Source organism: Colossoma macropomum, unplaced genomic scaffold, assembly GCF_904425465.1.
Source record: "Colossoma macropomum unplaced genomic scaffold, Colossoma_macropomum, whole genome shotgun sequence".
NCBI classification, from domain to species: domain Eukaryota; kingdom Metazoa; phylum Chordata; class Actinopteri; order Characiformes; family Serrasalmidae; genus Colossoma; species Colossoma macropomum.
In genome coordinates this window covers 29,429,245-29,453,073 of record NW_023494785.1, presented here as the reverse complement: position 1 = coordinate 29,453,073, position 23,829 = coordinate 29,429,245, and the positions used below count along the sequence as shown (strand labels likewise).

Here is a 23,829-nt window from a genome sequence, read left to right as displayed (position 1 = left end):
TATTAAATCATCTACACCTAAAATACAAAAATATATTACTAATATAACCAAATTATGTTATGTATCACTGTATTTCAGATGAAATGCATATATTTGAAATTCAAATGCCATTCCCTAGTAATTAGCTCATACAAAATGAAGTACAACAAAATAGTCTATTTATATTTTGATATATACTGACATATTGTGTATATAGTATGTCGCACTTTCAAAGACTCATATCATATTTTTTCAATAAAGAGTGTGATGCAGTATGTGAACATAAGTTTCAAAGCATAACATTCACTCCTCAGTGCATACAGTCCTATACGTGAAAACAGCCTGTTTGGAATTCACTGTTTCAACACATTTGCATATATCCGCCTATTCGGCCTATGGCAGTTCAGCTCTGCCTCTTCACACTGACGTTATAAAGAGTGTTTCAGTCTCGTCTGCTTATTTGCATGAGGCACAGCCAATCAGAACATAGCTCATTTACATAAATCAGTCTCAAAGGTGCAGAAGAGATAAAGAGATTTTGAAACTGTAGTGAGTGATACAACAGAAGACAGACGACTTTCAGCACTCAGCAGCTCCGCCCTATGAGTTTGTGTGGTCTACCGCTTTGTAACTGAGCTGTTGTTGCTGCTAGACGCTTCCATTTCACAACAGCAGCACTTACAGTTGACCAGAGCAGATCTAGCAGGGCAGAAATGTCATAAACTGACTTGTGGCAAAGGTGGCATCCTATGACAGTGCCGCATTTAAAGGCACTGAGCTCTTCAACATGAGCCATTCTACTGCAAAAAATATATATCACATTTTACAATTGTGTAAGCGGATTAGCACCCAATGTAAAGTGGATTCAAGCGAGTGAAAGCACACTGGGGTAGTGTAAAATGCCTTAGAATAAAGCTTTTCATGACTATAATCAATATGCATATTAGTAGGGGTGTTACAACGAGCCTCGACAGCAATCGGTCTAGTGTAAACGCAGTCATGCATGAAGCTCCAGTATCTGATTTCAACCCCTAGACTGCATTTGGACACTGGAGCAGGAACAATCTGTTCACAGTGGACCTGGTTTTGTGTGCTCACACAATTCTTTCTCTATCCTTTCCTCTCCCGCTGAGCTGTAGAGAAGTGCAAGTTGCGTCTCTGTGCTAGTGGAGAGTTTTCAGGGACTAGACATAGAGATGAATCACTCCAGTCAGATGATCCACTTCATTCGGTGCACAAGGACAGATTCATACTATACATATCCTCTCAGATTCTCTCAACTCAAGCTCTCTTACTGTAAGAGCACTGTGCTACAGTCATTGCTGCTGTCCTTCAGGCATGTTTGTCTTGCTTTTTCAATGCTTCAGTACTGTACGCATTGGTGCTTCTGCTGGAATTAAAGATTGGACAGTTTATAGGAGAAGAGAATGTGTCTCTACAATGACACTCTGAATTATACATTGACGCTGTATGAGTAAGAGCCAGTCACGTCTGACAGGTTGCAAAGAATAATCGCAGCCCTTATCACACAATGCAAATAGATTTGCTTTAAAAAAAAACCCTGATATGAATAGGGCACAGGTGTGTGGTTAGCACACTCTGTGGGTCGGACTGCTTGAAAAGACACCAGCACTGGCAGGAACAGACCGATGTGTGTGTGTGTGTGTGTGTGTGTGTGTGTGTGTGTGTGTGTGTGTGTGTGTGTGTGTGCGCAAGCGCATGCTGAATTCACCTCGTCCAGGATGCGGTTCTTGGACCTGGTGATGGCTATGTTTAAGGCATTGATCCATGACTCTTTCTCCTCGGGACTGACAGCCAGGAAGACCAGATTTGGAACCTAGAAGACATGAGTTAATTACTGTTAAAACCATATTATTGTTAAAGCTATACTTTATCATAGGACCTTACTGTTAGGACAAGTACACGCTTTGCAGTGCCAGATGACCTCAATTTTTGGAAAGCATCCATATCTTTCATGTCACACACAGAGAGGCCCCACAATAAATTATTTGTTCATTGCTACTGCATGAGCTCTAAACAACAGCTCTAAACAGTCATACTGTTTTTTATGTCCATATGTGTTATTTTGTCCATATTATGCAGCCACAGAAAATGTCCTCGGTGCTATTTGAACCCATACTATAGATGCAGTGCGCCAAGAGAGCATAGCTAGATAGTTTTGACTATCTAGCGAGCACCCACCATACCATGGAACAAAACTCCAAATGTTCTAAATGTAAAAGTGCTCAGACAGTTCACACTGACCAATCACAGTTTCAGCTGAATTAAGGTATTCAAGCAGTCCAATCACATATGCTTCAACCTCCCAGCTTGGTACCATGTGATGGGAAGACCTAGCGAGCAGATTTGATACACTAAACAGCAATTTGATTAGGTGAATCAATTAGAATTATTATAATTAATTAAAAGTATTTATAATAACCCGAAAGTACTTCCTTTAATATTCCTCATGCAAAAACGTCATCAATCAAATTACTTCTGTAAAGTTTATTGCAACAAAGGTCATTCCAAAGGAACATGCTCTAAATAGGCTAAATTGCTTAGGCACAGACTATACTTACAATATAAATGAGGAATGTGTCTGTAAAACGAAAATCAAAGAAAATCTACTTTTTTTTTTCAAAATATCTGATTTAATAAATATGGCCACACAGCAGTTATTTCAGAGCAAACATTTGTGATGTCTACACTGGTCAGTCAGCAGTTCTCTACCTAGGAGTCAGGAGATCTCCTATTCTACGGCTTTGCATATGGAGAGTGGACGCTATTTAGCCACAGTGCTCAGGCCAGCTGTTTTGCTAGTTCAGTACGGCCTGCACAAAGTTATTTATTTTTCCAAATAAAGAGCTTCATTTGCTCTTTGCAGCATCTCTTGTTTCATTCGTCACATCATCCCTACAGTGCCACGCTATCTAAGCAAAAACAGAGTAACTGGCAGGTGACTTAAGGCGTGAGCACATCGAGTTAAAGCAAGAAAGTCTCTGAATGGTGCAGCTAAACAGCAGCACTTTGAGCTATCTGCTCTACATTTGTTCTGTGTTTTGGCATAATGTGATTATTAGCTAACTACACCAATAAAAAGCATTCACACACAAAGCATTGGGTTATCAAAGTCTGATTAAAATTAAACTAAAACCAAAACAGCTGTTGGTTAGTTTATTTATGATCAGCAGTGGTTTTCCCTCAGTAATTCACATCTATGGTCAGCTTGTGAATGCTGCCTAATGCACTAATTCACTATGGGGCTGAAGTCTGAGGAAAATCTCACCTGTAAATATCACATGTATTTCTTTAAACAAGTTTGCTTTGGTAATAAATCCCAGTTTGTTTGATTTGTAGCATTTACAAAATAATTTATTGAACAATGCAAATGATAGTATTATTTTTATTTTTTTATTGTTTTTCTCTTGTTATAATGCAACTTAATATGGTAAAATCACAAACACTGCAGCAAGAAAACAAATCAATCACTACATCACTTTTAATTATGTCACATTTAATACTGCAAGGTGTATTACAACTACAATATGCACTAATATAATCCCAACACCAGTATTTTGTCTATATTTCTGAGCCCTAGAAAATGTCCTTGGTGGTCTTTGAACCCACACTATAGTTGCAGTGGGCCAAGAAAAAAATCAAGCAGGTACAGCTACATAGTTCTGACTCTAACTGCAGAGGCAGCAAAACAGGAGCGAGCACCCACCATACCATGGAACAAAACTCCAGAAGTTCTAAATGTAAATGTGCTGAGACAGCAGCGGTCTGCACTATTACCACCACTGCAGCTGTGTAGATCACAGTGCTGTCAGCTTCCAAAACATAGGCTCTGTAGTTCAACAACATATGTATTTTATTGCTCTCTGACAAGATGTTCAGCATCACCGAATGGCCTGTCATGAGTGCACTCATTTGATTCAATAGTCCTTCATACAGCCAAACGATAATGTGTCCTTGTCTTATTAGCGCAACATATTGTGGACATTAACAGTATTGGTCATTTCACATGGAGCCTTCAGAGCCTGCACTGCAGCTGGAGTTACAGGCTCTCTTTGAGGAGCAGCTGTTGGAGCAGTGGGAGTTATTATCCACGTGGTGGCGTGTGCCGCTGACGGATTCCCCTCCTGTACTCCAAGCCTGAGGATTAACCACCTGCCTCAGCACTGGAGCTGAAGCAGATTGGTCAGCCTTAGTGCTTTCCTAGCCTTCAAAAATGCTGAAAATGTACCCAGCCTAGCCAACTGGAGCATTTTCAAGCTAAATGTCACAAATCCAGATTTACAGGCAAAAGGGACTTATCTGTGTGTGAGATGCTGTAAATCAGTTAAAACACGACTGTCGAAATCCTATATTTTTCTTGCATTTTATTATTTTTTTCCTGATGTCCACTTTAAGACATTTGACATAAGGACTCGCGCACCAAAAACATTTGATTATTCATTTTTACACTGACCACTTTCCAACCTCTTTTTATCCCTTAGATTAAACAGGCTGTTTTTGTTACTGGGCCTTAAAGATTAATATATATATACAGTTGTAAGTAAATGACCTTTGTTCTAATTGGCTGCCCTGTGTTGTGCCTCATTCAAAAAGCCATCCAGGCTGAAATACTCCTTATAACTTTAGTATGAATGGGTCGAGATAAACTGCTGTAGGCTTAATAAGCAGATATTTGTAAATGATTTGTTTTTGACATCACAAAAATAATGAATTAAAATGGGTTGTTGCAGCTTAGTTTCCATAAATGTTACATTCTGAAACTTTACCAATGTTTATGTGCTACATTAAACTTTATTCAAACTTTATTCTAAAAAAATGAGAAAAATGTAGTTTTCCCATATAGGCACTTTAAAGTATTTATTTTTTGGCCTTGTTATGCATGTTATGAGTGTCAAAGTTTCAACAAAGAGAGAAGAAGTAAGTTGTTAAGATGTTGCATCACTGACTTGAGAAGGATTGGTCTGGAGGGTAACGCTCTTGTCACATGAACAGGATGTGTGGTGCTGAGCACTTGTGAAAGGCGATTAGCTGAAACATTCTTACTGAAAGCTAATTATCCAGGACATGATGATGACAAGACCTTGGACTGAGGGTGTTTTAAGGTGTGTCCCAGGTTACTGTTTATGTGGTCCATCATTCACTGCTTAAAAGTTGAGAAGACTTTTTTTCAGAATTACAATATTACAACATCTGCATCATACAGTTTACAACAGGACCTGTGTAATCTATTTGAAATCCATCCAAGATCACCACCACTTCCTCAAAAGTAAATGGGCTGAGAAGTAAAGAGGATGTTCCATTGTTCCAATGTTTATCTCTAGAAAGTGTCAAATGAATACAGAATACAGCCATTAACTCATTCCCCTCTGTCCTGCTGTGTACTACTCACTGTGTTGCCTGGCTGGCGGGAGCACACAAGAGTGAACTTGCTGTGGTTTTTCTTGGTGCGACTCTTGGCCTTGCGAAGCTCCTCAGACCTCTCGTATTCTGTAAGGTCCACCACCTCGTGGATTTTCTTCTCATCCTTCACCTGAAGCAAACACAAGACATTTAAACATTCCTGTAACTGCTGTTTGAATGATTCATGGTGCTCTGCTGCATTAAACTAGAAGAGAAGTTGAGGGGTAGAGATGGGCTGGTCTGTGTTTTTGGCCAAGATGACCAAAATATCCATTTTGTCAGGCTTGAACGCTGAACATACATTGCCAGACTGACAGCTAGTAGTCTTTGTGTTGTCATGTACACAGCACATCGGTGTTTGGTTGCTTCTGCTTGGTCTCACTGATCTACATATGATGATAAATTTCCACAATTTCAACTTGTTCAGACAACATTGTTGATAACGTAGGCTAAACCCTCTGGGTCACGGGGGGGAGCTGGAGCCTATCCCAGCCGTCACTGGGCGGAAGGCATGCTAAACCCTGCATTTGAAAAATTTGCACACTTTCAAATTGTGATTTCGGTATAAAAACGATCAAACTATCAGCTCTACTTCCTTGTTACTGTTTTTGTCCATAACAATATAAAATATGTTTTTGTTAGGATATTCTCATAATGTTCATTCTGTTCAGTTTATTCATGGTACAGCTTTGTTTTTGTGGCATGGTCTCATCTCTGTTTGGTTTGATGGGTCTATAAGGGGCTATTAAGTGTCTACAGACCTAATTTCATGCAGCAGTTAGGTCTGCGGGCCAGGGTAATTATAGCATTGCACGGACAGTGGCTAGTACAGCCTTGATTGCACAGCGGAGTGGCCATAATGTGAAGCACTTGGCCTTCTGTGTGGCAGCTTTGGACCCTGGCAACAGTCAAAGCACACATGACACTACTGAGACATATCCAACCTGCCAAAAGGCGGTCTAAGGACAAAGCTGTACCTGCAATATTTATACTGCCTGCAGCTCACTACCCTCTGCTGAGGCCGTTAAGAGAGGGATGATTAGCGGTCAGCTTATACAGACAGAGACACTCATGCCAGTTAGTCAGAAATTGGAATTGGACATATCCAGAAATTACCATCAGTACCACAGCTTAAACAAACAGATATTAAGTCATTAAGCATTGTGTGCTTTGTTTTAGATGAATCATTTAACATGAAAGCACTACAGATTTTGTAGCTTTGCAGTTGGGATTGTAAGAATCAGCTTTTTTGTTGCTACACAAACAAATGGTGCCTTAAATTTACATGATTCAGATACAATATGTTCTATCAGTGTCTTCCTATTTACTTTTGGCAAGAATTGTTGATTGTGTTGATGTAGCAAGAGGTGGCACCTATACAGACACTCAAAATGAGTGAGACCTATGCTATTTTTTTCTTTAAAAATCAAAACAGAACTTTAATTTAAGCACTTCGCTTAGGACTGCCACCTAAAAGTATGTTGAGTAGTCTAGAATTTGGATTAGGATAAATTAGGATTTTTCATATTCTGTGTAGACTTTCTGTAAAGCTACATGCTAGCGCACACCAAATGCTCTCTGACATGGGGCAGTCGATAGTACAAAGCGTATCTCTCGCACAAAACAATCACACCACCTTGGGCCCCACAACATTAAATGTCCATTTTACCATCTTGGCTGTAAATATGTCTCAGTATGTGCTAATGTCCTAGCACAGGCTAAAAATATAAACAAAAATCCAGACTTACTTTGCTCTGCTTTAAGCTTTAGCTCAGCTATAGCCACTTTTCTCACATCTCCAGCAGGATAATTGTCCTCAAAAGTAGAATAGCTTCTTGTAAAATTTCTCTCGATTATTTTTTTACGAGGCTGAAGTCAGCTTCTCATTCACCAGCTTCTTGTTTGAATTTTCCTGTTCCACCTTGAATGTTGCCTGAGACGCCAGAATGTAACTGCTGCACCATTTAAGGTGGAACGGGAAAATTCGAACAAGAAGCTGACTTCAGCTTCGTGACTTTTTAGTGTTTGACACTAAAAAGTCTTGAACTTACTGAAAATGGTTAAAATGCTTATCCATACTAGCTCCTCGCTGTTCTTACATTAACATTAGGCTATGTGGCTTATGTGGCTATGTGACCTATGTGGTTATCACATGACACTATCATGTTGTTATTACTTGATCTACTTTGCTTTACATTTTTGTGGTGCTGCAAGCAATTCTGTGATATTTCAGGCTAGATCTGTTGCAGAATCAGATCAGATATCTGATCCAGCACTGTCTGCTGATATCAGCCAGATACCGTTACCAGGTATCAGACTGATGCCATTTCTATTCGATGCCACGTGCAACAGACTGACACATTTTAATCACGTAAATCAAAGCACTGTTTATTTTCCACTCCAGGCTACTACATTAAACCACCCTGACCATCTTTACACAATGCTGTGTGTAAATAGTCATGAACACCACTCTGGACCTGAACCTGAAAAGCAATGAAATAGCAGTTCTGAGTGAAAAATGTCAAAACCTGAACCAATCGAGTTTTGGCACAGAACGTCATAGCCTACATTAGCGTCAGATAACCCTGCAGAAAGACCTCATTAAGTTACAATCAATTTCCATTAGTGAAGTAGAGGAGTGCATGCATGGCCACATCTAGGTGAGGGGCAGAATTGGTTTTATAGTGCCACGCTCAGTGTTTTGGCAGACTGCATTATTGGTGTCAAAGAAGGGACAGACTGCACAGACAATACAACTACTGTTCCAACAGCACAAATTAACTGGCAACCCTGTGCCAGTAGGGATACAACGTGTTTATAGTCGTTGCTGTCAGCAACTCATATATTTGTATATTTGCCATTCTGTTTGCTTTATGCTTAATCACACTCATCGCTGTGAACTTAGTGGCCTCTTAAACCTCGACTAATGCAGTAAAATCCATCCACACTGGCACACGCTCAATAAATGTCTCACTGGCAGAGTGCTTGCATATCTGTCCCCCATCTTTCATATGTGTACTGGACCAATTCATTTCATGTTTTAAATTAGTTCATATTTATTTAGTATATAATCCACACAGCTGAATAAATAGACCAAGGCAGAACAGTATCTTTTTAGCCAGCGGCTATCCTCAGTGGCTGGGTGGGGAGTATAAGAATGGGACAATGTTTGCTTGTTTCCCTTTAGAATATATTGAGAAACCTACAGACCTGTTTTAAAGAGGTTTTTGCTGTCCTCAGAAAGCCTCTTTTCAGTGCCTAGTGCCTTTCGTCTGTTATTATCAATATCACCTGAGCACAAGGTTGCTTCTTCAATTGAACTGGATCATACATATGCTCTTTAATAAATGATCAAATATTAAAGCCATTACAGTGAACTTGTCTAGAATAGGTTGCTATTTGCTACTGTGAATGCTGTGCATTCAGCTTTAAGAGGAAACAATGTGGTTTTCAGGAGGTGTGGAGTGTCATAAATAGAATATAAAATAACCTCAAAATGAAACTAAACCATGCAGTACATCCTTTCACAGACCACAATACAGTTGTATGAAAAAGTTTGGGAGCCCCTGGTCAAATGGCATGTTTGGTTAAATTTCTAAGTAGAAATAAGTCAACACATCCTCTACAGAGGACACACTTAAATATGGCACTCTGCTGCCAATTTTAGTGCACTATTTATATTTATTTGCAGAGTTTAACATATTGGGTGGAAAAAAAACATAAAACATAAAATGTGCCATAACTTGCACAGGCCACATTTAATGGTTTATGCTTTCTCAATATGTCAAATTCAGCAAATAAACTGTAATTGTGTATTAAAATGTGCAGAAGTGTGTTCTCTGTAGAGGATGCATACTTATGCTCACTTGGCCAGGGGTGCCAAAACTTTTGCAAATATATATACACAAAAGGACGTTTAATTACTTTGGAAATATTTATTCAGTTCACCCTCAAACACTTCTAATCACACAGTGTTTCTTTTGAGGAGCAAATGTCTATTAATAAACTTCCCTTTCTGTAACAGGATATGATGAGTGGACTGCGTAGAGATGCTTTTGCACTACTGCTTCATACTTCAGGCCAGTCTGTTTGGAATCTGTTAGGCCATGCCATGTTATGTTTGCTTCCTCTATTAGATTGTTTGACCCTGCAATGATATTAGATATACAGAGCATCCCGTGCAGGGAAATGACATCTGTGAAGCTATGTGAGCAACCTGAAGAGGAGTGAAAAATAAACACGTCCAGGAAAGTGGCTCACGCATTAAACAATTATAGCATGTTGTTTGAGCAGAAACATGTGAATGAGAGATCTAAGAGGCTGACGACACACTGCTGCAGCTGCACAACAGCCCAGCACAACAGACTGGCATGTGTTTGCTCAGACTCTAAGCACATGGGCTAAAGGAGCAGGATTACTGCAGTTTGTGACATCAAAATGGAAACGATCCTACACTCTTAAAAATAAAGGTGCCAAGAAGGTTCTGTGCCCTTCCTATGAAGAACCTTTTTTGGTTCCCTGAAGAACCTGTCATTTTTGTAAAAGCAATGTGGGAGAGTGAAGAACCCTTTTAAAGTTTAAAGAACCTCCACACAATATAATGCTTCAAATCTATACCAAATACAGGATCCATATCATTTTCCAACCTCTCTTTATCCCCTAGAATTAAACAGGCTGTGTTTGAAAAAGAAATGTAAAATAAATAAACAAATAAATAAATACATGTAAATTAGCTCTGTTCTGATTGGCTGCCCTGTATTGTGCCTCATTCAAAAAGCAGTCCAGGCTGAAACACAGCCTAAGTCAAAAATCTTTTAGGAACTTTTAATAGTGTACACAGGTTTAATACTGATGCAAAAATAAGAGCAAACATAAAGCTCAGAAACTGCCTCCTCATACACTGTGCAGTAAAATCCTCCAGAGTGCAGCTGAGGTAACTGCAGGCAGGGTGGGTTCAAATTAACTTTGAATGAGTTAGCGCTGTCTTTGTGCCATGAATGAGTTCAAGATCTGGCTGAAGAGCTGAAAGGGGAATTCTACTGATTTTTAAAAAGCATTCTGCTTAAATTTGAAGCGATAGGAACCAGGGGTCACAATGTCTACAATGCAAATGACATTTCATTTACTATCCAAAATGACCAATGAACATATATGTGTCTTCTGAGCTTATATATATATATATATATATATATATATATATATATATATATAATGGTAAAACAGTGATGAATCTAAAAATAATAATCAATAAATAAATACTTGGGTGATATTTTTCCTGTACCTCGCCACCTTGAATTTATAAGTAAATAAAAAAAGGCCAAAATCGTATCATAAAACTATTATGAAACAATGTCATTACTACTTTATGTAATAACTTTTATGAGGGTGAGAGTGCTTTTAGAGGAATTATACACTTCTACATAAACCTCCGGGCCCTATCAATACCACTGTGAACAATTCTCACTCAGATTTTAGATTTCTCTAAAACAGAGCATTTCACATCAAACCACTCTGACTAACTTTGCTTACACCTTAACAATTGAATTATGCAGACATTTTGCAAAATTCAGTAGAAATCTTTTTTTAAGCCTGACTGAATGCTAATTTACAAAGAGCTGAAACTTGTCAACTATTCAGAAGTCTGTGAAGCAACTTATGTAAGCTTTGTAGATTACAATATGAAACACTATCATCATCACTAAGCTTTCTATAAACCCTCCTCGAATAGTGGGTCCTCTATAAAGAACGTACTGATTAGGCTGGGTAACCTGGGTGAAACAAAACAGTGCTTTCATTTTCACACCAGTGCACTCTGAATGAGCCTGAAGGCACAGTAACCTCAAACAGTCTCTTCCCAATGGAGGTTTTATAACACCACTGTCAGACAGTGGGGCAGAACCATGCCAAGGCCTGACCTGTGAAATGAACTGATTTTATTTGATGCTCCACATGTATTAATCTAGTTGAATAACTGTCCTCCTTCACTTGCTCTTTTTGTTGTTATTCCTCTTAGTAACATGCGAATAACCCATAACTGTAGGAAACAGCTACAGAGGGAAGAGCACAGTCATTCGACAAAAAATAAGGCATGACTAGGGCTTTTCAGGCCATCTTTAAAAAGAAATAAAGCCATGTGGTGATTACAGTACAACGCCATTTTACTGAGCTAATCATTATTTTAAATAGTGCTTTCAGCTTTACTTTCTTCTAAATACTTGTCGTAACCTTCAGCAGCTCTCATAAACTGACCTCAGAAGGAGCCTAAAGAAGAACACCCACACAGAACCGCTCATGAATGCCAGGAGTAAAAAAGACTTTAAAAACGTGAAATGCCAAACTACCAATGCAGCTACATTCAAATGCATTCGTCTGTGCACTGGTACCTTCTACAAGGACACAGTCTTGTGTCCTTTTGTTATCTGTTTTGCAATGGACATTCAGCTCTTGATATGACTTAAAATAACTTGAGGTTACTTGCAAAGTCCTTAAAGGGAAGTCTGTTCAATCGGCAGCCATCTTTGCAATGCCGCCAGGCAGTTATTTCCAGCCATACAAGACCAGATTTATATCTCTTAGAATGGAGTGAGACCAAAACACTCGAAACTGAAGGTCAAATAACAGTTTAAAAGCATAATTGAAATCACTGGTAAAATTTGTTAAAAAAAAACGAAAATTAGTTTGTAGCATTTGGCTCAATAACGCATAAAAAAAAAAACTTTTTTTGGGTTGTTCTGGCAACGAGGTGGGGCTTTTCATCGCTCACACCCCAATATCATTGAAACTTCCTCCCTCATGGTATAACCAGCAAGCTGACTGGCTCTTTTTCTTAAGCACGGGACTTCTTTCGGAAACGGACACCATGCTGAGTGTTACGAGCTTTTCCACTCATATATTAACCAGTGACTTGTCTCCTCATTTCTAACATCTCTGGTTATCTGTCAGCAGGGCTAGAGAAGCATATAGGAGTATGTTGTCATCCTGCCATATCGGTGTCATATTTTACCACCTTGTTATAAACAAATGCTATGAAAAGCAAAGTAAGCTATATGAAAGGCAGGGATGTACATGTGATTTACTTAGATTTTTGAGTATTTGTAAGTGTTAGTGATTGGGCAGCTAGGGTAGTTAGCCTAGTTACAGCCAAGACAACATCAAAGCACATGTGTTTCATTGCAGCAAAGTATAATATAGTAACTTAAACATGAGCAGAAATGTCACTAAATAGCATGTAATTAAATTGCTGGCCTGTATATTCTCCCCCTCTCTTAATGCAACATACTGAATAACCAACTAGTAATCTCAGTATTCAAACACTGGAACCTGGAACAGTGAGCCTATTATTTGAGTACCTGGGCACATGCTTAGTAAACCATAGCATTTTAGATAAGGGATGTGAAATCAGACTAATTCTGATATTTGAGTTTCTGCAAGTGTTAATGAACAGATGTCCAGTTAACTGCAGGTATGCTCTTAAAAAATATGGTTCTTCACTAAAGAGAATGGTTCTAGTTAGAATCATGAGTTCTATATAGAACCATTTCATACTTAAATGGTTCTTTGCATGATGAAATGGTTCTTCAGATTGATGGAGAATGTATTACATATGGTTCCAAATAGAAACTTTTTTAATAAATGACTCTTTATATAGCACCAAAAGGGTTCTGCTATTGTTATGATGCCAAGCTTGTGGCAGTAGTAGAACCCCTATTTATGCCATTTTCAGAAAGTTTCTAAATAGAACCATATAAAACACATTCTGCATCAATCTGAAGAACTATTTCATCATGCGAAGAACCATTTGATGATGCAAATGGTTCTATATAGAACTCATGGTTCTTCCTAGAACATCCCCTTTACTAAAGTACCATTGAAGAGCCATCCAAAAACATCAAAGCTGTGTTTCATTGAATTGAATTGACTGTCTTAATATTGTCTCCATTTTGCGTGATACATTAAGTATCCCAATAGTGATTTCAGTATTTGAATACTGACAACTTGAATGGTTAACCGTACTCGAGTGCCCATCCACGTGCCTATTTTAGATCCTAGATGTGTAGTGAAAGACTCTAAAACATAAAATATAGCTCAATACAGTCTTAATTGGATGATGCATAAGAGATAATTAACCTCTAAACTGTTTTTCAGGTTTTGTTTTATCTCACTGTTGATATCATCCTTGTACCCATATTAGGTATATTTAAACCTGCAACGCAACAGCATTTACTTCTGGTATTTCCACTGAATTGCCTTTTTCGGTCCACACCTATTCTCTGGAGTTTTGATCATGGGTAGCTTCTAAGAAATGAGCAAAAGATGGCAGGAATACGCATCATGAAAGCTTGCACATCTTTGTCTCCAACTAATGACGCACATTTTACACTATGGAATGATGAAATGTCTAACAGGGCTTAAACTGAGAAACTGCTTTACTACATGTTTTTGGTCATGCATGTGGTAAACATACTAGGAAAGGACATTGTATCACACTGAAGAACTGGAGATGTGGACATTTTCATGTGACTACACCCACATACATGTATCGAGAAAAGCAGAACAGAGATCAGGGGAACATTTCAACATACAGAAATATCATCACGCTGCCTTATTTGGAATAGTAACATGGTGTACAGACACTGTGCATCCTGTGGGTTGTCTGTTTCTTTTATCAAGTTCTCATTTGAACTGCTTGGAGTAAAACCATCTGCCTCTTATCACAAATAACGCCTGTGTATAAAAGTAAAAAGCTAATACTTTAAATGTTTGAGCACCAATGATACAAAGCCTTCCTGCTGCTTTATCTTACATGATAACATCAGAATGTGCAATATTACAGTAGAGTTTAAATTTTTCCATTATACCCTAAGGTTTGAACCTACAAGCTTTATAAATACTCAATTACGACAATTTTAGTGCTGTTATATAACATTTATAACATGTTTATTACATAAATACACTGGAGTATGTACAGTGAAGTTGCTCTGAACTGGCATACAGTCTGCATTAAACAAACAATTAACTACTACTGTTTTTAGTTTGATCACTGATTTATGCACGTAGGTGATGCCAAATGGTGGCTATTAGTTCCACATTAGCTTCACAGAAGCAAACTGCAGATTTCAAAAATGTCTTGATTAATTGCATGATTTGTTTCAGGCTGGATGGCAGATTTTTTGAAGACCTTTTGAAGGTTGTATGTATGTGGTGTTATAAATGCAGGGCCGAAATAGTATTATAGCCCAGAATTCTTTTTAAAATACAGGGAATACATTGTATAGGGAATACATTCTCTATACATTTATTTTAAGGAAGTGCACTTGTGTGACTAGGAGGTCATTTATGGTCGTTACTAGTTTCACAGATCTACTTAACCTTTGATACTCTTTGTCATCGGTTGTTGCTGGTTAATCTAAACACTTCTGTCCACTGACAGGCTCAGTTCTTTTATTTATTTAGTATTTACTGTTCTATGTTCATTGTCAAACCTTTATTCTTTATTTAGATTGCTCTTGTTGTGTTATTGTTTGGCTCTCTGGTGTCATCCAGAGAAGGGTGGATTCCCTTTTTTGAGTTTTGGTTCCTCTCAAGGTTTCTTCCTCTTGCTCTTAGGGCGTTTTTCCCCTGCCACTGTTGTTCTTGGCTTGCTCATTTGGAGCTTGGACCTGGATTTTCTGTAAAGCTGCTTTGTGACAATTCCCATTGTAAAAAAGCACAGTATACAAATAGATGTATACTATGCTGAACTGAATTGAATTGAATTTTAGAATAATTCATGTGCAACTAAATGTGTCACAATTCACACTGGGACGGTGAATTATTTGCATCTATTTCTGTTGAAATGTATAAGAATGATGTTAATAGTTCCTTAAGCCAACACTAAATACTGTTTGGACTGTCAAGTCTATAAGAAAGTCCCAAATAGATCTGCTATTGATTATTGGGACTGGAAGAATTCTATAGGTAGTCTATTGCCGGATGTCTGCAAACACCCACACTCAATGATAAAACAGCAAAGATGCAAAAAAAACAACCCTCACTGGAGTTTTACATCTTTTCAACACCACATTTTAATAAAACTACTATAAACTTAGATTTGTTTGCAGAAAAACTGTGTTCTTTGAGGAACAAGAACCTCTGAGATTAAAGGGTACTGTGACGAACTCAGATGTTAGATGGCACATGCCAGCTTTCCTCCGCCACACGCTGCTGTATTGCACTGTTGTATCAATGATCAGCCCTGCACTGGACCTTGAATCTGAATTTAGTGCATATTTACATTTGAAAATAAATTGAGAAGTTTACTTTGGCCAAAATATTAGCGCATATTACACAAAAACAAACACTAGGAAGCAAATGTTAGCCTGCCAATTACATCCTAATGTCAGTGTCTCATCCAAGCTGGGCAGCACATTGAGCTTTCCCATTTTATGGCAGGAGAAACACAAGCCTGAATTTGGCGAATAGGGGAAAATTGGGGCAATCAAATTTTTTAACTAAGTATTTAAAATACACTTAAAAAAACACAGAGACAAAGATGAGTCAGACAAAGAGCAGAGAGTAAACAGAGTGAAACTAAGCTCTCCCACACTACTGTCCCTCTCCCCACAGCTGTTCCGCTATGAGGACACCCGTCAGTGTGGGAAATCTGATCCCATGCACAGATGAGGAGAGACTCCAGCGCTGAGATCACGTTAGGGCCCACACCCCTCTGAGCGCAAGAGAGGACACTGGCTCAGTTTACAGTGACCCACTGACTCTCTACCACTTATTCCATTTGACACGATTCCCTTCATATGTTTTGTTAGTGGAACAGAATCATTTGTGAAATCCGGTGCTGTTCCTGAGTCTAAACACAAGTCAATGAAAATCAATGAAATCCTGCCAGATGTCTCAGTGTTTAAAGAAAAAGGGTGTTTTATTAACTGTGCCAGCTGGCAGGGATCTTTAGGGGTCTTCGTGAAAATGTTGGCAATCCTCTTGTTTGTCCCTCATCTAATAAACGATTACACCAAAACAACAGCGCTGGTTCATCAAGGGTGTCTGTCTAGACAGCTGCACGAAACATCTAGTCAATGATGAAACCTCAGTCTGTTAAGCACTAGCTAAAAGGGTCAATCCTCCCTGTAGCCACGAGCCATATGCTGGCTCGGCATTGTTTGATCTGATGCTGAGCACAGCAAACAGTTTTCTGCGTGAGCATGACTCAAACCCATTCCATCTTACCCTCACTTAGCCCACTCAGTCTTCGCTGCAAAACAGCCAAATGAATAACAGGCCATTTATATTACTCATGCTTATAGGAACCAGTTAACCCTTTAAGGTAAACCATAGCTTTATTATTTTACTATTAATCTTAAGATATACTATAAGAATACTATTGTGTAATACATGCTATATAATTTCTGTAGCTGCTCTGAATTTAATATGTATCTTGAAGGGAGGAGCGGTTGTTTATGTATTTTCTTCCACAGCTTTATACACTGGTGGCCTGTCACGTTACATCCTGATCCACATAGTGTGTCCATGATTGGATCAAGGTGTTAATCTTGCTGAAAGGCACCCTTAGATCTCTCAGTAAGCCTTAGCTTGGCACAATGTTAACAATGTTCCTGTTGAGGAAAAGCCAAATAGACTGGAGCTGCTTCTCTGCATCTCATCAGCTGCTATGCTGCATCATCCATTTCATACATGAACTAGTGACACACTACTAACACAAAATATGATATGTCCATTGGATCCTCGAATCCTAGGCTTATTATTCAGTATCTACTATAAATTAATTGGTAATTAATATGAAACTAATATGTAAGTTATGTAGTTATGAGATAGGGATGGTTCAGTCATTTGACCATTGACCATGTGTGTTTTAATGTAGGGGTGGGCAATATGGCAAAAATATCACATCACAATATTCTGACACATGTACTAACAGCATATTTAAAAAGTGCTTTCAAAAAATCTGGGCACAGTGACTTTTACTGAACATTTTAAATACTGCGCTGCACTAAATTGTGTTAAATAGGACTAATTATGTTCTCTTTTTTCAATTAAACATGTGCTTGGTCAGAGTTCTTTAAGTGCTGATGGTATCCATGATATGCTCAAAGAAGCAACAGCAACATCATACTGCCCAGCTCCATTTTAATGTTCTGTCCAGCCCCTGCATTTTACAAGAGCACAGTGGAACAGATGAATGAATTTTTGTTTTAAATGGTTCAGTGCTTCTAGTTGCATTGACTATGCACACATACCTGTTGCTTATTCAATGTACGAATTAATGTATGAATATGCACTCCTGGTTTTAACATTTGCTGCTGTGTAGCCTTGGGAGTCAGTAGATACTCAATAAAACTCAGTAAAATAAGCTCAACCATTATGGACACTTAAAAAACAGTCAGTTTAAGCAACAGCATAAGCAACTGTCACAATATATATGCTAAAAAAGGCCCAAAAGAGGCTGCAATAACAATAAAATGAAGAATTACTACAAATTATGGATGTAAATGAACAACAGATTAACTGTTAACCAACAAATATTCAACTTATGCTATCCGTTAAAAATGTTAATTCAACTGTAGCTCAATTGTAACAACATTTTCTAATTGAGTAGGTGGGTTTATCATTCATGTTAAGGAACGTTTTTGAATTGTACGTATAAGAACGCAATAGGTTCCGTTAGACAGACCTACTGAAAAATGAAGCATGTGCTCAAAAAGGTGTTCAGGAAACATAAGCAAACAACTACACACATACAACTATTTTGAGAGAAAGTATGATGTACGGCAACGTGAAGAAATCACGCATGCAAGCGCAAAATTATCGAGAAGGACGTGGTGGACGCCGACAGCTTTAGAAAGCTATTATAGTACAGCGAGCCAAAGCTAGCTCCCGTCATAGCATTTACATTCATCTTAACTTGGGCTAGTAATGAGTGATAAATACAACTTTAGAACTTCAGAATGTGGAACTTTCAGTAACTCATCATTATGTATTTCAGCCATTTACTAAACTTTGTAACATTTAATAATGGACATATTACACAATGCTGTTTATATGACACACTGACACTGATGTTAGAATAAATACAAATAAAATACATTCATTTAACCATTTCCAAGCCTCTCCTCATGGCAGCCCAGTATTATCTGTAGTTATCATCTAACCTGATTTGACTAATCGATGCTTCCTAATCAATGCTTCACTATGTTAAATCAAGCATGCTGATGATGTAATTTGTAAAATCCATGTAATTGCTAGGAGCATCCAGGTGAAATCTGTAACCCAACTTTGTTCTTTAAACCAGCTCACAAAACATAAAAAGACTACTTTTTTTTTAAACAAAGAAATTCTTGTTACTTTTTACTATAGATTGTTAGCATCTATTCTAATGTTAAACAGTGTTTGTACTAGCAAAAACATATTTACTGCCAAGATAAATGGTTTTAAATAATGTGCTTAGGTGCCTTAGACTGCGTTTATACCTGGTCACTTTATGTGACTAGTATCTGGACTGTATCCTGATGAGATTTTAGCCATGTGCATTAAAACTGGGTAGTCAATTGCGTCTCTGGTTCGTCTGACTGAAATCTGATTGCTGTGGGTCAAAATATGCAAATCTGCTCATTACATGGCAACCAATTACCAACTGTTTATCCGTTCAGCCTTTTTGTCTGCAGTTTGTTTTGCATTGTAGTGTCTGTTCATTATTGCTCTTGAGCATTTCATTTCGTCCGGTCCACAACCATGTGCATCCTCCATGACTATCCTCCTTGCAGACATGGATCACGCAACCAGTGATGTACTGCATGGGGAGGGGTTTCGGTTGTACTGGGAGAGGTCTTGGATGTACTGGGAGAGGTTTTGGTTGTCAACTGTGTCTTGGAGAGACAGATGCGTTTACACTGACATGTGGGTCAAATGTGTCTCAGACCACCTCCTGAAGTGCTTTGAGTGATCAGATTTGCACCTGTTTTAAATGTGTCTGGGTGTGTTTACACTTGCATTTTTATGTGGCTCAGCCTTATCCAGATATTATCCTAATACTCAAGACACATGAAGTGACCAGGTGCAAACGGGGTCCTAGTCTTTTGAACAGTACTGTAGTTTTCAGCCCCTCAGTTTAATCCAAACCACACTGTAATATGGGTTTGGGCCTTTCATATACATGTTTATGCCTGGCCCCACCTATCACTACATTCCACAGTCTATACAAGGAAGACTTTTCAATATCTCATTAATACAGAATTCAGTTGCGCAGCACAACTGTGTGTAAGTATTTTACAATCGCTTTGAATGTGACTTAACCAATCAGATTTCAGAACCAGAACTATTCATTATAACTGATATTCTGATGGGTCGCATCCTTGATTTTAGACTTGCTGCAATTAATCATTAATTAGCAATTAATCATCTCTCAGAAAGAAAACTTGCCAAAATTTGCATCCCTACTTAAAATAAAAGATAATAATGTGTGCATTCTTCATTTACCTTCAAATCAAAGATAATACAGTAAAAACAATACTGACTTCCCTGTTTCACTACTTTTGGAGAGCATGGTAGACTGAGGTATACCACAATACATCCTTCACGATCAGGTGGTGCAATTTCTTTTTTGAAACGCATGCAGATTGCACATCTGACTGCATTTAACTGGTTATTACTGCTGAAACAAACAGGCTCGTGATGTAGGTGGCTGGCTCTGCTCAGCTCAGTACATTTTCCCACGGAGAGTGTTGTCACTCCCATCAGGGGACAGTGACAGAGGGGGACAGTTGCTCGCTTGCACAGCAACAGGTGTAGTAGAAAAATGCACACACTAGGACAACAACACAGGCATGCAATACTGCTAGGAAACTGTTGCTGTTACCTAAAACTGAAATATTACTGTATTATTACTAATAAATGATTACATTTCATTACGTTTTAGACAGTCATATCGTACATTTTTCTTGTACTTTATGTTTTACCCCTGATGTCCACTTATATCTTTGTGTGGTCAAATGTCAAAGTAGTCATAAATTATTTTACATGACTACTTTGACATTTGACCACATAAATAATTAAATAATTTTTACATGACTATTTTCCAACCTCTCTTTATTCCACAGAATTATGCTTTTGTTACTGTGCCTTTTAAGACAGATGCAAGATAAATTATATCTGTTCTGACTGGCTGATCTGTATTGAGCCTCTTTCAAACAGCACTCAGAGCTAAAACACTCTTTTGAACTTCAATATTAATGTGTGGGGCTAAGCTGCAGTATGTTGACTAGATAGATGTATGTAAATTAGTTGGTTGTGCTGACATCACTAAAAACCAAGAATTCAAAAGGGGCTGTTTTTGCAGCTTCATTTCCATATATGGACCTTATAGACTGGGTGGTGAATGGTATGTTTTGACACTTTAACAGTGTTTACATAGTACTTCAAACTACTTAAAAAGCACGGGAAATTTGGTCTTCCATTATATGGGCCACTTAATAGACTGCTGTCTATATAAATGGACAAAAAGAGCAGACTAAATTCAGGCTTCAAGGTGCTATTACAGTTTTTAGCTATGAAACAAAGCAAAATATCAACAAGGCGAAACAGCAGCTTGTACAGAAAGGACTGCAAAAACAATCAATCTGGTAACAGTGCTGCACCATTGCCAACTCCTAAAACAACTCCCTGACCAGCTGTAAAGCAGATGACCATTGATCTCAGTGAGCTGTCACTGTGTGTGCAGGAGGGGCATCAGGCATTGCAGACAAACAACACACCAGTTACTGTTTAAACATCCTTAAAGCCAAACTGAGCTAGGATGAATTTGGTTCCATCAGGTTTACTGCATCTAAACATAGCAATTCCTTGTAGATGCTTCAAAAGCTCAGAGACATTTTCTGACATGAGCCTGTTTAAAGTTCCTGATTTGTTGTTTACAGACAATGATATTGTAAATATAGCAGTCAGAGTTCCACTTCTCATGTGAATTAGAAATGAATCAGAGAATTACTTCTCATCTTCTGGATTAAATACTTCCTCATATTTGGAGCAAAATGAGTGTCAGGGTCTCTATTTTATTCTTCTAAAAGTGAACATTTACATGAACCAGCATAGAAAACAAGAAAGCTTTCACTCATCATCAGCTTGACAAAAGCACCTGATTTGTCAGACAATGAAGTAGAATTATTTACAATGTAAATGATCTCTACGCATATTGCTCCATTTCACATCTTTTACTATTTACATGTTGCTCAGCGTAAGCTGACTGTGAGTATTCTCCACACTATAAACCTGAAATCATGTATAAATTCTTTCAGTTCACCTTCCGTCAGCTTTATGTGGTGTAACTGTTCAGTGTACACAGAGCCACTTAGAAAGCATTAATAACAACGGGGCTAATTCACCAATATCTTCCTAAGTCTTTTCTTAAATTTGATCTTGAGAAAGGTCCTAAGAAAAGGTCTACATCAGATTCATGACGTGTTTTTAGAACAAATCTCAAATACGAAAACATTGGTGAATGACAGAATCTTCAAGTGGGTTTTAAGAGGTAGTTTCTTCTTAAGCATGGTTGGTGAAGAAGGCCCAATGTTTTTTTTTTCTTTAGACACAAACCAGCCCCTGTTAGATGCAGCAAATATTATACACATGCAAAGTTTATAGTTTATGTATAAAAAAAAAGTGTATGAATTTAAAAAACAAGGTTAATGTTGGACATATGACTGTTCAGTGAACAGTATATTAATATCACAAAAAACATGAAAATACGTTAGCAAATAAGTGCTTCATATCACCAAATGTATACTAACCTCTTTTTCGGAGATGTAGAGCTTCTCTCCTTTTAGCACGACGAATCTGTTTTTCCATATATCCCTGAAGAGGCCTTTGCCACAGTACTTACGGATCCAGCCGATTTTGTCTGGTTGAGCAGGGTGCTGGCTGGTGTCCTGCAAGCCCTGAGTTTTAAAAGAAACCAAAAAGGAGACACAGCAGTGAGGAATAGGCTCCCGATTGTTTGAGTGGCTCACTAAGGTACAAAGAGGTATTTCACCAAATCTCGATAGGCTAGGTGGAGACGCCAAGACCTCTCCTTTGTCATGTAGATTCTTTGTCCTTCCACACAAGAGTTTAGATCAAGTGAGAGTGTGTAGAGGCTGAACTTTTAGCAATGCTCCCTCCTGTGATAACAGAATAGGGCTCTAGCTCTACAACTTGCCAAGACTATTTGTTGCAGGCTGTGAACCGGGCCTACGTGTAGAACCGTTTACCAAGCAGTACAAGAGAAGGCAAAGGAAATGACACTGGAGAGCGGTCAGTTCGGCAACAAGTCATTTGTATAAGTGCAGCGATGAAGTCTGGCAGCCCATGCCACAGCCTAACGAGCACTACAATATTACAGAATAGAGCTCAACACAGGGCTGGGTTATATACTGTCTGTATACCGTTATATATCAGTATACCATGATACTGACACGCTTTAATTGCCTTTCAGTGTTAGCAACATTTTTTGTGAGCATTACATCCATGATAAAATCCCCATAAATTAGTGGTTTCCTTCAGCCAATCAATTTGTTTTTCCATGACTTCACAGTTAACTGTAATGTATGTCACTTTGTGAGTTGAGAACAGTTTCAAATTCATAAAAACTGTATAAGTATTAAGTTTTCTTTCTGGAAACGTGTGTTCTGTCTGGTAAGAGTTCAAAATGCTGGTTCCTAATTAGGGGTGGGCGATATGGTGAAAATACTGTATCACAAGACTTTATAACATTTCCACGATTCACGCTATGCATCCCGATATTTAGTTTTTCTGAGATTTAATAAGTTGGAACAGGCAAAATAGAACCTATAGTGGCACATATAATAATAATAATAATAATAATAATAATAATAACAACATACAACTATGATTATTGTTAAAACTGCACTAAATTAAGTTAAACAGACCTATTTATGCTCATTTTGTAATGAAACGTAATTAGTCAGTACTGATGATATCCACGATATGCTGAGAAAAGCATTTTGTCGCTTAATTTATCATGATAACGATAAAATATGGCCATATTGCCCAGCCCTATTCCCTTTGGTGTACTTTTAAAGGCACAAAACAGTTCAGTCAGATCAAGCCACTCGGTTTATAAGACATTCTTTTAGTGCAGCAGTGCTGAGAAACCATGGTCCAATTACCGTTTTTAATGCTAACTCAAATATCATCTGATAACGCGACACCGAGATTTATTTGGAAAATATCGTGATACTGAATTTGAAATCAATCAAATTCGCCCAGCGTACATCAGCATGTGTGCTAAACGGCTACGTTCCAGACGTCAGTGTTAAACACAAAGACGCATACAAAGCTGAAGTTGGCTTCGTCTCCCAATTTTCAGTTCCACCTTAAACGGTGCAGCACTTCCATTCTGCCGCTCTACAGAGACACCAGAGAGTGACG

At 38.2% G+C, this 23,829-nt stretch overlaps 1 protein-coding gene across 1 annotated transcript in view; it reads right to left on the bottom strand.

Annotated features, from left to right (window-relative positions):
- The window catches only part of plekho1b (pleckstrin homology domain containing, family O member 1b), a 28,303-nt gene that overhangs the window by 3,951 nt on the left and 523 nt on the right, over nucleotides 1–23,829 (bottom strand). The window contains exons 2-4 of the mRNA XM_036590152.1: nucleotides 22,191–22,337; nucleotides 5,390–5,530; nucleotides 1,712–1,816 (exon numbers count right to left, since the gene is read on the bottom strand). Coding sequence (XP_036446045.1) covers nucleotides 1,712–1,816; nucleotides 5,390–5,530; nucleotides 22,191–22,337 — 393 coding nt within the window. The remainder of the gene's footprint in view (nucleotides 1–1,711; nucleotides 1,817–5,389; nucleotides 5,531–22,190; nucleotides 22,338–23,829) is intronic.